This window comes from Sipha flava, unplaced genomic scaffold (genome assembly GCF_003268045.1).
Source record: "Sipha flava isolate LNK unplaced genomic scaffold, YSA_version1 112_pilon_pilon, whole genome shotgun sequence".
NCBI lineage: Eukaryota > Metazoa > Arthropoda > Insecta > Hemiptera > Aphididae > Sipha > Sipha flava.
The window spans coordinates 1,115,416-1,129,511 of NW_020271731.1; the positions used below are offsets into that span (position 1 = coordinate 1,115,416).

Consider the following 14,096-nt stretch of genomic DNA (forward strand, 5'->3'; position numbering starts at 1 on the left):
AAATGAAAAGAAACAGTTATCAGATATAATTGTCAATAAAATTCCAGATAACATATTATAAACGGTAAATACTAAAAATAGAAATAAGTGGTTATAAAATACAATGCCCAATGATCCGTTGAATTTTAGTGGGGCAGTATATATTAAACATCTTATATTAAATTTTAAAGATTTTTTTAAGAGCCAAATTTTTTTTTATCGGTATTTCAAGAAAAAAAAAATTAGAAAAATCGAAAATTTCAATGGTCTATAAATATTTTGAAAATTTAATCATAAATATATAACGCTAATATAAACATTTTGTTAAAATTTCAAGTCTTTACAATGATTCGCTTTTGAGTTACAGCAAAATCAAAAAATCGATTTAGTCGAAAAGTGATTATACGTAAAAATTCCTATTTTTCCATTACTTTTTCAGGGTTATTACAGAGTCTCTTAAAAACTAATATAAATTTTTTACTTTTAACCACCTAAAGTATAAACTAGATTAAAAATTTCCTTTTTAAAGAGGGGCTGAAGTCCAAAATCAAAGCACTATTACTACTCCAAAACGTGATGACAGACACAATAATAAAAATAAAATAAAATAAAAGCACACATCATTGTAAAATAAACACGTTCATCACTCCGTTAAGAATCTAAAAGTTTAATAAAAAGTATTAACATAGATGTTCTAGAACCTAGAAATAACCTATAAAAAACGTAAAATAATTTAATACATAATAAAGAATTGAGTTAAATGAATTATCAACAGAAGTTGAAGGTGGTAAAGTATGATAATAGATAAAGGGGAAATATTTGAATTTTGTACTCGAACTTCTAAGAACCCCACGAGCCGCCTCTGGTTTGAGAATTATACAAAATAAAGTACATACTACTGTACGGATTAAAGTTGAAATTTGTGAAAAATAATTGATCCGGGTGCTGGTGTAACGTTACCGCAGCACCCGTAAAATGAAATTGAATTTCGGGGAGGTTTGGGGGTTGTACAAAATTTAATTTTGGTTGTACAAAATTGTACAAAATAAAGCACATAATAATGCTTGATTACAATTCATGATTTCGAAAGTTCGGGTTCTGGGGTAATGCACCTGAAATGTACTATTGTTCTTCAGTAAGCCCCCGCAGATTTCAGATTTTATCGATTATAAAAGCAAAAGTTATTCGCAAATATGGTACATCACTAAATTGTTTTGAGGAAATACAACTTTTCATATTTTGCTGTCGGGCACTGGAGTTATTAAATAGGGAAATGTCGTTTGAATAGATCAATTACGTTCGGTAATAATGTCAACATTTGAAATGATGTCTGTCGGGAAAATTAAATTAATATAGCCATATAGTATTGAATTATATGGATTTAATTAAACAAACATATATGTATTCTGTTATACGATGATTTATAGACTACCATACCTCGTTAACACAAGGTTTATAGTTTTGAATTTTTCACTCCAATAAATTCAAGTAAAACAAAAAAAGGAAAAAATAACAGAAATCATACCTGTGTAGTAAACCGTCGGGTAGCAAACATCCGCTAACATTATATCATGTATTGATACTAATGTGGCAAAACCGAAACGGAAACCAATATCAATACTTATTCGTATTGATATGCAGTTCCCACGGAACAGAGCCTATTTTCAATATCACAGAAACAAGCTTCCTTGTTCACATCCGTCAGAATCCCCATCGACCTTACTCTTTTTCTAAATGGCTGCTTATAAATACGGTATCCATTTACCCATACATTTAGAATAGTAGAATGATTTAAACTAGTGTTAACTAACTACTCCGCTTACTGCACCGACACTCATCTGGTCGTGAAGCCCGTGCGCCTCACATCGCTGCCAGCTCTGAGAGTCAATCGTTATTATTCTCGGGCAGAGCTTAAATATTCTGTCCTCACACTTTCAATTATAAATTACTATCTTATTTGTATTAACCACATATTATATATATTTTATTTCATTCATTATTATACATATCTTTATAACTTTAAACCATCGTGTTTTGTCATTTAAACACCTTCCAACAACTCTACATCACAGACGTGAACCGTTCAAGTATTTATTCGTCAACGGTATATTGTGTCGTCCTCTTGTAGGCCGGCCCACTACAGAATTTGGTGTCAGGTGTGGGATCTGCCAGGTGAAAACAATTTTGGCAACGTTCCTTTACGAAACTAATCCAAACAAGTAACCTCAGTCCTATTTTTTCTGACGAAGAATACACGAACAAGACCACGTTCTGAAACCAGAGTTTTCACCGGAGCGTCCATCAGAGCATTTATCAGAGCACCCATTAGGAGTCATCATTAGAGCGTCCATCGGAGCATTTATCAGAGCACAAAATGTTAAAGGCCCAGTTGATTTTAAAACTGGTAGTGAGTGTTATGGGTAATAATCATATTTTCAGTCATCACGTTTTATACTAACTGCGTTTATATTTAAAAATATCTTTAAAGTCATGGAACCTTTAAGTAAAATACTTCAATCCCGTGATTTGGACTTAATTGACAGCAGTTGATTATTTAAAAAAGGTGGAACAAAAAATAACAATGATGCGTACTGATGAACAATTTAATACTATTTTTGAAGCAAAACAGTTTTCTGAAGAACATTTTGGTGAGTTTAATATGAATAATTTAATGTCATTTAGAAATCGAAAAAGAAATGTAGTTCGACGTTCAGATGAACTCTGTTTAGATGAATCTATTGGAAGTCCTAAACAATACTATAAGATATCAGTTTTTTTTTTAGTAATTGATATTATTCTACAACAACTTAGCGATAGATTTGATAAAAATACCATATTTTTAATGAAAGATATAGGTTTATTATCCCTAAAGCGTATAAAAGAAGTTGGTCCTGTGCCCCAAGATGTATTCAGTAAAATGTGTGATGTCTATGTAATTAATCAAGAGTCTGTAAGAAATGATAACATACTATTGAAAAGTATTATCAAAAATTTAGATCTCAATTTATTGACCAAATTACCAGCTAAATTACATGATGACTATGAAAAATATATAAGCGGTTCAGATGAAAGTAATAAAGAAGATGAAGAAGAACGGCAAGATTTAAACAATTTTGGAAACTTAAGAAATATTTTTGAAATAATTAATACTTTGAATATTATATTTGTACACAATAATTAAAATAAGTTTAATATTGCCAATTTCTAGTTGTACTGTAAAAAGAAGTTTTTTCAAATTAAAAATCATTAAATCAAGACTGCGTTCCACTATGGATCAGCACAGATTAGAAAATTTAATGATTATTTCTTGTGAACAGGATATAAACATAGATGTTTTAAAGGTAAATATGGTGGAACATTTGTATTGTTCTTTACTCAATTATTAAGTATAACAATTTATAACACTATTAATAAATTATGAACCTATGACCTATCTACCTATATAATTTTGTTTGTTTTAGGTTACAGATATATTTGCAAGAAAGACACCAGTATTAACTAAGTTATCAACATTTTAATGTTAATATTTGTGATTGTGTACCACCATGATTCTTTGCAAAAAAAAAAAAATGTTTATCATACATTTTGTTATTTCATTTTTATATTTTATTTAAATAATTTCAAAGTATATGCATGTAGAATATATAAGAATATATATTATCATGGGTATTTTGGTGTTTATTACCTAATTATAAGATTAAATATTCTTGTTTGGTATGTTTGAAATTAATTGTTTGTTAATATAATTTAGTTATAGGTATGTAGATAAACATGGATGAATTTAAACGTTTATATGTGTATGTTAAAATAAAATAGGCCATAGGGTCTTCAGAGACAAACCTAAAATCGTCTTAAGGCCGACTTGATTGATGGGGAGTTCAAAAAAATGTGATTTAAATTAACTTTTAAAACTGAACATCAATATATTTTGGGTGAAAATTAGTAACCCCACTCCCACCAAGGTACGCCATTGGGGCCAATATTTAGATATTGTGGCCTTTTCAAATATTTTTCGCCCGACTAAATTTTTAAGACTTCGGCGCCACTGGAAATAACTAAATACGAGGCTTACGGTCTTCCAAATTTGGTAGAGATACTCGAATCACTCGGGTCATCAAAGTATTTTTCGACACTCGATCTTGCATCAGGCTATCATCAAATTAGAATTGACGAAAGCGATATTCATAAGACCGCATTTTCGACAAAATCCGGACATTATGAATATTTGCGTATGTCTTTTGGGCTGAGTTCAGCTACAGCTACTTTTACACGAGCAATGAAATCAGTTTTAATGGGACTAGAAGAAATGTGTACTGCATATTTCGATGACATAGTTGTTCACGGAGCTAGTCTCCGTGACCATCAAGAAAAATTGACACACGTGTTTGATAGATTAAGATTACATACTCTTAAATTACAACCTGAAAAATGCACGTTTTTAATTAAAGAAGTATTGTATTTAGGACATGTAGTAAATGAATTAGGCGTTTCGCCGGACTCAAACAAAGATTATCCTCGAGCAAAAAACGCGAAAGACATAAAATCTTTCATAAGGTTGTTGAATTATTATAGACGATTTGTATATAATTTTGCGAAAATTGCCAAACCTTTGACTTTCCTACAAAAAAAATATGCTAAATTCAATTGGATAGACAAATGCGAAGATGCTTTTGTCGAACTTAAGAAATGTTTAATGAATCCACCTTTACTCAAATATCCAGATTGGGAAAAGGGAAATTTTAATTTAATGACCGACGCAAGTCAGTTCGCAATTGGGGCTGTCTTGGGACAAGATCATCCTATCGCATACGTGAGTCGCACTCTTAATACCACCGAGATTAATTACAATGTAATACAAAAAGAACTTTTAGCCATTGTCTGGGCAGTTAAATATTTTAGACCATATTTATATGGCACGAAAATTAATATAACTACGGATCATCGACCGCGAGTTTTTGTGTATTTGATAAGGATATTCAATATTTAGTTATTATATAGTGTATTTATATACGAGTAATACTGTTAAGTAAAGAAAAATAATGTCCAGAGACGAACAATTAATACCTTCATTGAAAAAAATATTGAAATTTAAAATTAAAAAAATATTCGAAAAATCAACCATGCCCTTCTATTACTATTCAATGAAAATGTAATTACCGTCAATATATATATAAATATACACCATTTTTCATTCTATCCCCCTTTCATCCTCCAAATCCTCATCTTCGTCCTCGTCTTCCTCCTCCTCCTCATCGTCTAACTCATCCTCCGTTGTCGAATCCGAATCCGTAGGTGGATTATCACAGATAACTTGCAGATATTTGTCATAGGTCTTTTCCATCAACTTTTTTCATTCATCATCATTCAAATTTGGATCTACATTCAAAGCCTCCATGGTTCTGCAGTACTTCTCGGAGGCTAATAATAACACCTCGCTTAGTTTTTCCTCTTCCTTCTCCTTTTCCTCCTTTTCTTCCTTTACTTTCTTTACTTCCTTTTTTTTCCTCCTCGATATTCAGTGGCTTCCAGAATGTAGATCTGGAATCCATACCCTGACCTGTAGTTAACTGTGGTGGTTCAATGTAAATACAAAAGAAACTTTTGGTGCAGGTTTACGGTAGATCTGAAAGTTTGATCGTTAGGAAGAAACATCGTTGTAAATTACGCTCATCAATTTTATCGCTTCATCTGGAATGTAAAAAATCTTCAAAGATGAAACCATGGAAAACCGGTCAAAAACACTAATATAAATACTCCAAAACCACATGGTTCTTATAAATCGTAATTTGAATACGTTGATATTATTTTAAATACTTTGGAATAAAATTATTGTATTAACATAGTGGAGTAGTATGTATTTATATGTTCTGGCTCCATTTTTTACAAGGTGATTCAAAATATTTGACCGACAGTCCCACGGTAAACTTTTTTTAGTTACCGTGCTAACGATTTTTTTCAAAAACCTAAATGTATGTTCTGGCTCCATTTTTTTTTTATAAATTAATTTTGGTAAAATAAAAAAATTAACCAACTTTTTTTAAATACACAATTATTTTTATAAAAAAAAATGGAGCCAGAACATACATATAGGTTTTTGAAAAAATCGTGAGCACGGTAACTAAAAAAAGTTTACCGTGGGACTGTCGGTCAAATATTTTGAATCTGCCTGTAAAAAATGGAGCCAGAACATACAAATACATATTACTTAGTGGATATTGATAATCGTCACAATAAACGCACACGATTTATTATCGTTCTATATTTATGAGTATTAATTACACAGCATTTATTTTGTCATGTTATATTTATACTCGTGCTCAGAATTTAATTATTTAATAAATTATTGGACACGTTTTAATACTACGTGGCCTCACTTCGAACCGTACGGTAAGACATGGACGATAAGCCCGGATACTATGTACATTGTACATTGTACATTTGGTGCATAATATTAATCGATAAAAAGTTTGTAATTTAACATGATATATAAAACAGTGGCTTCATTGAGGGGGGGGGACAACTCATGCATTTGCTACAGTCTAGAGTTGAGCTATTCCAAAGTCGGCACATCATCAAAACATAAATACGTTTTTTCTGAAGCCATTGGCATATTGTAAATCAGAAAAATTACACGTATACTATACGGATACTTCAGTACAAATCATATTTTTGGACTGGTTAGTCGTTCCCCTACGCCATTCCGCACTTTTGCAAAATGAGCCGCCGAATGAATAATTTAATAAGAACATACTGACTGCTCAACTCTAGAAAAAACTGAAAATACGCCATTGATATAAGATTGTGCCTCGTTTCACGTTAGTCGTTATTACCTGTACACGAATGTTAATTTTAATCTAAACTACTAGTTGTTTTCATCTGAACTCTGTACACTTAAATTAACGGTTATTATTAAGTATACATAGTTATACAATGCACTGAAATCGATATAATAATATTATCACGAGATTATAAATTGTACTATTAAATCCCTACCTCGCGTTTAACAAAGCCGTACAGTACAGGCGAGAATCGAAACGTATTAAATGTGTAAAAACACAATGAAAAAAAATCAAGAAAAAAAACCGACGCGGTCGTAGAGCGCGCGCGGCACAACGTACATGAATCGACCGCGAACGACCGACCGTCACGTTACCGATTACGAATCGCAGTCGACATGCGGTGCGATAGAAACGCGCTAACGGCCGGTGGTGGTCGCGCGGTGGTCGCGGCCGCGTTGCTCTCGTCCGTGGTGCTGTTCGCGCGAGCGGAACGCGTCCCGATCAGGGTACTAGCCGTGCAGACGATCGGCGCCCGGGGCCACTGGGACTTTATGAGCAGCGTGCTCCGGGCGCTCGTGGACCGCGGACACGTGGTGACCGCGTACACGCCGCATCCGGACGGTGGTCGCGCCAACTACACCGAGGTGGACGTGTCCAAGGGGCTGTGGCAAACGGCGGACGCGACGGTGACGGCCGCGCGCCGTCAGCGAGGCGCGGCCGCGTCGGTAGCCGCTAGCCGACACCAGTGCGACTTGGTGTACGGCCACTACAGGATGCGGGAACTGCTGCGACGCGCACGACCGCCGAACCGCTTCGACCTGGTGATCGCCGAGCCACTGATGTCGGACTGCGCGGGGCACGCGGCCGCCGAGCTACGGTTGCCGCTGATCTACGTGACCGCGTCCCCGGTCATCGCGTACGCGGAGCGCGCATACACCGGCCACACGCCCGGTCCCGCATCCGTGTCTCATGCCGCGGCCAGTCACGCGGTTCCGAACACGTTCTCCCGGAGGTTGGCGAACGCCGTCCAGTGGGCGGCGACCGTCGTCTCCGTCACGTGCGCCGAGGTCGCGTTCAGGCACACCGAGCCCAGGGCGTACGATTCGCTGGGGCCCGTCGCACCCTCGTTGGTGTTCGTCAACGGTCATCTCGTCGTCGACCCAGCTAGACCGGTCGCAACCAATGTCGTCAACGTCGGCGGCATACATTTTAAAACGACTAAGCGTCTCCCCAAGGTAAGTGTCACTGTCCCCGCAGTACACCGTCATTCTACCGATCGGTGTCCCGCTGCACACCGCGAACGGGAAACGCGTTATCGTAATGAGAGTATTTTAAGCCTTCAAGCCGAGAACCGTTCGACGGAACCGCGTAAGACACGAGTTTGCCGCATTCCAACTATAAGATTCGATGTACAAATCGATATTGACCTCGTTTCAATCATCTAACGATTTTCGGGTTTAATTAGATATTTTCCAAAAATTTGACATACAGATGGCACAATATTAATGTAGACAAGTGTTTGTATATCGATCAATTTTCGTTTAAAATAATACACCTACGAACTCCGTGCTCACCAGGCTGGACAATGTTCATCCTACACTTAATACGAATGAAAATCATTTAAATGTCAATCTTTAGCACATTACTGCATTACCTTGAAGCCTGAATATATACCTGTGTACCGATTGTTCACAAATTTAGAGAATACTGAATTACTCGGCCGGATTACATTGGAATAAATCGAATTTTATAATTACAACAATGAAAATAAATCGATTACAGCAGTCTAACTGAAGATCGTGGATTCAATCTAACGTAAGCTAAAACTTGAAGTTCCACATTTTTCTTAATATTATTAACTCTAAGTTTTTGGTTATAGACTACTTTTACAAAAAATGCTCCATGGTTGTTCAATAATTTTTCTATTTTAATAAAAAGTGTGTGTGTGGTGTATAGCAGCGTTTCCCAAAGTGTGTTCCGTGGAACCTTAAGGTTCCGTGAGACAATACTAAGGGTTCCGCCAAATGTATGTGATTATTGAGAAACTTATTTTATATTATACTTGGAAAAAATATTGTTTTATATTATTTAAAAAAAAATGTGTTTTAAACTAATTCTAATAAATAGTAATCATAAACAATATTTACAATAACATTAAAAACATTTTTAAAGTATTGATTTTCTTTTTTCTAGAAAAATTAGAGTTGAATTCGAATTAAAGACATTAGGGTTCCGCAAAACACAAACTATTTTTTAAGGGTTCCGTGATTATAAAAGTTTGGGAACCGCTGGTCTATAGTACCGACCTGGGTATTGTTCAACGTGCATTACTACTAACTGACGGAATTTGTATTACATATATTGAAAGCATTTGCTTATTTTCTTAGCTTTTAGTTAATTTTAACACTTTTTAAAAAAATACCTAAAAATATTCCAAAAGGAATCAGTAATAAATATTTATAAATGGTTTTATTAATTTAATGAATCGTAAAAATGTATTATTTTAAAAATGTTAATTTGTCTTATTCAGTAAATTTTGAATTTAGAACCATAGTTGGATACATTAAAAAATAGTCATATCCGAATATGATATTAAAAAATGCTATTTACTATTTAAAAAATTACACATTGTACTGCGCATTCGCATACAAAAATTATATAAATTTTGAAATGTGTCTATAAATGTGCATTTATATACCATTAGCTTGTAAAAAAAAATCGATTTATTCTATTATAATTCGGCCAAGAAATTCAGTGTTCCCTAAATTGGCAAACGCACGGTATATATACTTAGTATGACTATTTATTATAAGTATCTTCTAATATTCATAAGCTCAAATTACTCCAATTGGTTTGTGTTAACCAATTTTTACAGGCTGTTTTAAAAGTATTAAGTACTTTGAATATATCTACCCGGGAATTTACTAACTTAGTGCTAAAGAATGTAGTGTAAGTAATACAACTTAAACTAGATGTATCACAACTACAATGACTACAGTGATGTAATTTCAGTTTTTTCTAGAGTAGGGCAGTTATCTTATTGAATTGTCGACTCAGAGACACATTTTTCTTAAGTGAAAATTATCTTGGGAGAGGACGTTAAACCAGTCCAAAAATATAATGATTTGTACTTGAGTATCCGTATAGTATACGTCATTTTTCTTACTTCAACATGTCAATGGCTTTATAAAATATGTATTTATATTTTGATAATTTGTTGACTATAGAACAGCTAAACTCTAGACCGTGGAATATGCATGAGATGTCTTCCCTCCAAATGACGCCAATGAATGACTATTTCCTAGTAGTTGTAATAAAACCATTATGCATATGTATAATGATTGATGGTATTAAATACCAATAATTACAATATGTCATTACAATAATATACCGCTTCTTTCCAAATTATAATTGCAATATATTATAGAACACGATCGTCTGATAACTAATACATCTAATATACACAGTTTTACAAATTTAAATCGAATAATATTAATAAAATATAATTGAAAAAGTATTGAATTTATTTTTATTTCCAATCAGTCATTTTAACGAAAAGAATGAGAAAAATTGTATTGTGTTAAATAATATTACTGTATCAGAGGCATGAATAATGGTTACTATATTCCTAATGATAATTTTAATATTTAAACTAAAGAAGATTATGGACATAGTAAACTATTCAGTTATATTTTCTAACTTTAGGATATTTTAGAATTTATTGAACAATCCCCAGATGGTGTTATTTATTTCACACTTGGTTCAACTGTTAAAATATCTACGGCACCGGAACGCATAAAAAAATCAATTATGGAAGCCCTATCACAACTCCCGCAACGAGTACTGATGAAATATGAAGACAAATTAAGATGCAAGCCAAAAAATGTGATGACAAAAATTCGCCTTCCCCAACGTGATATACTATGTAATTCTTAATTTTTTTCATAGATATTATTATAAAATACACAAAGTTAATAATTTTTTACGTGCCAGTATAGTGCATCCAAAAGTGAAACTATTCGTTAGTGATGGGGGTGTAGATGGATTGTATGAAGCCATTGACGCCGGTGTTCCAGTCCTTGGATTTCCTTTATTACTCGGCCAGACAAGAAATATAGAGAGTTTAGTAAGTGCTGGTATGGCGATTTCAATGGACTTAATATCCATGTCAAATGACACGCTCTTAAAAAGTATTTTAAATCTCCTCAACGACCAAAAGTAAGTAATATTTGTGGTTAACATGTGGTTGTGAATTTAATTCGTTTATTGTATTTCTGTAGCTATACAAACAATGCAAGATTAGCTTCAAAAATATTCAAAGACAGGCCTATGTCACCGACACAATCGGTTGTTTACTGGACGGAGTATGTTCTTCGTCACAAGGGTGCACCACATTTAAAATCTAGTGCACCTAATCTGATGTGGTATCAATACTACCTTTTAGATATAATTTCCGTTGTGTTAACATTGGGTTTTGTCATACTTTTTGTTGCTTACAAAGGTCTAAAATCATTTTATAATTATTATTACAACTATTCACGAGACTTAAAATCGAAATCCCAATAAGTGTTAACATACGACTGCAGTAAGCTTCATGACATTTTATATTTTTTTTTAAAAAAAATTTCATTTAGTTGTTTCAAAATTAATTAATTATTTTACATCTCAAGATTAAAAAAGTTGATACTGTAGCTAGTAAAAGTTTTACTGAATTTGTATTCAATATACCATTTTCTGAAAATAAAAATTACAAAAATTAATAATTTTATCGCAGATATTAATGACAACTCAGAATTTAATGAATTGTATTATTTTGCATTTTTAATTTTAAATAAAAAAAATACTAAGTAGACCTTTTTTATCATTAATATATTTTGATTTAAAATATTCATAATACATTTATAATATATATCCGACGGAAATATAATTATTATTTTGATATATATATTTATGTAAATCATTGACTAGGAAAAACAAAATTAGTATTAAACAATTGATTTTTTATATAAAACCAACAATTGATATTAAAAATGAGTATTAGAACATGTAAAAACATGAACAAGTAAAATTTATTATATTGTTAAAATATATTTATTACTTATGTAGCATTTTTCACATAATATATTTTCAGTAAGTATAATTCAAACCGTACATTTTAAAAGTAATATTTTGTTCGAGTATTAATAATAACCTGTAGGTTGGTTGATATTTTTCAAAAGAATATACTATTTAAATTTTCAATAATATTAAGAGTTTCTCGGTATGTTTATAATAACGAATTTCAAGCGATATTATCCGTGAACACGTACTCGTATAATATGTAAGTACGAAAAATGTTAATTCATTGATATTATAAATACGAAAGCAAGTATAAAAAATGTTCATTTTGTGTACTTAACGACAAAACGAGTATTATCAACAGAGACCTTATGTCTCAAAACTATTTTAATGGCCCCTGAGATTAATATTTATTGATTTATCATATCACTGAGAGTTCTTTTCGTCGTATTTATTAACTATTTGTATTACAATGGAAGTCATTTTAATTTTCTCGACCAAAAACCTTGTGTATATTTACTATATGTTTAGTAAAATAATATGATGACGAAAATAGTAAAAATAAAATCATTCATAGTCATTTTCATGTTAATAATAATAATTTTTGTCAAAAAAAGCACTTTGTGATATACAACCATATAGCATGTGTCTTACCAGATCGAAACATACATATTTGTAATGGTTTAAGTGTAGCGGCGAAGACTGTCAACTCAAAGGTCTTATATATATGAGTATAGTCGCAATAGCGTGTGGTGAACACTTATGAATCATGATGCGTAGTATAAATTTTAGTACTCATCCCAACAGTGGTAGATCCAGGATTTTCTTCTTTTTTTTTTGTGTTAGGGAGGGGGTTTGAAAAATGTTTTCCCTTGGGATATTTTTATAATATTGCAGTCAGTGATTGATAGTGAATTAAGATAATAGTAAGTAGTATAATACATTAATTTAAATCTAAGACTATTTTTTTGTACGAATAAAAATACAAATTATATACTTTACCTCATACTTTAAAAAAAAAAAAAAATTTAATTCATAAAGCTATTGATTTTTAATATATATTTTTCCTGATTTTGAGGGGGTTAACCCCCCCCACACCGTAGGTCCGCCACTGCATCAAAACTAGTTCATAATAATATGCACTCGTAATTTATTTAAGTTTTGTGCTTATAAATCTGTATATTGGTATATTTGAGAATATAAATGTACACGAATATTTTAGTACGTTTTATAACAAACATTAATAATAAAATGTTCAAGTAAAATAAAATGTACGAAATTTTAATAATATAATGCATAGACGTATTAGAAAGAGCTACTGATGGGTAAACATAATTATAAGTTTGAAGGTCATAGTGATGCAATTATGACAATGCTCAGATGAATTTTATTGTAGTATAATGGTAATGATGCGTTGACGGTGCATGTGCGATTGGTGCAACGAATCATATTAACTGTTAATAATCATTCACGTAATAGCCATTTTTAAGATAGAACATTGTCCATAAGTGATCATAACACTGCGTTTGAGGTTTTTACTGGTTTTCTTCTTTTTTAAAATATTATATATACGAATGCTAGATAGTAGTGCATTAAAAATAATATTTTAATCAATTTTGATTAATCAAAAACTTGGCAACGTTAAAAACGAACGATAGCAAACGTTTTTATAGACTTATATAAACGTTTGCTATCGTTCGTTTTTTGGCTAAAAATACAAATTCTCTGATAAACTTCATTCGTTCGCAATCGTGTTGTACCTGTGCAATGCCATATGTGACAACTGGAAATGTGTGTAATGGAAAAAGTTCGTAAAAAGTAATAGTAAGTTTATCATCAGGTTGAATAACTTCCCGAAAATAACTCTATTTTTTTAGATTATTTGAAATATGATTTAATATGTAATCATAGGTATTTATACTCATTCTAAAATATTCTTTAAACTTATTAGGATATGCTCTATGTTTGATACATATTTTAAAATATACTGCATTTATATAATCTTTTAATAAATCATGTATCCAACAAGACCTAAGATTATTTAAATATGATATATTACTGTTAAGTAAAGCATCCCACTTATCTTCTGAGCTGCTGGAACTTGAAAACACACTGAACAAGAATAACAACTGCATAGTATTATAATCAGGCGCGGATCCAGAGGTTAGACTAGGTGGGCCCGAGCCCACCCAAAATTTTCAAAAACAATAATTTTAATTTTGAATATCGACATTGAAATTGATTTTATCAAATATATCATATAAAACGTATTAATCGTGC

The 14,096-nt window shown here is 32.2% G+C and overlaps 1 protein-coding gene across 1 annotated transcript; it reads left to right on the top strand.

Annotated features, from left to right (window-relative positions):
* Positions 1–7,095: 7,095 nt before the first annotated feature.
* LOC112689679 (UDP-glucuronosyltransferase 2C1-like) lies at positions 7,096–11,608 on the top strand. The gene is made up of 4 exons (XM_025563515.1): positions 7,096–7,993; positions 10,464–10,683; positions 10,757–10,976; positions 11,039–11,608. The coding sequence occupies exons 1-4, from the start codon at positions 7,154–7,156 to the stop codon at positions 11,322–11,324; spliced, it is 1,566 nt and encodes a 521-aa protein (XP_025419300.1). The 5' UTR covers positions 7,096–7,153; the 3' UTR covers positions 11,325–11,608.
* Positions 11,609–14,096: the final 2,488 nt, after the last annotated feature.

Bases quoted from the DNA above. Each gene is read 5' to 3' on its own strand.
- LOC112689679 (XM_025563515.1), top strand. From the start codon at position 7,154: ATGCGGTGCGATAGAAACGCGCTAACGGCCGGTGGTGGTCGCGCGGTG. The intron at 10,684-10,756 runs GTAATTCTTAAT...GTGCCAGTATAG, and splicing joins TCCCCAACGTGATATACTAT to TGCATCCAAAAGTGAAACTA. The intron at 10,977-11,038 runs GTAAGTAATATT...GTATTTCTGTAG, and splicing joins AATCTCCTCAACGACCAAAA to CTATACAAACAATGCAAGAT.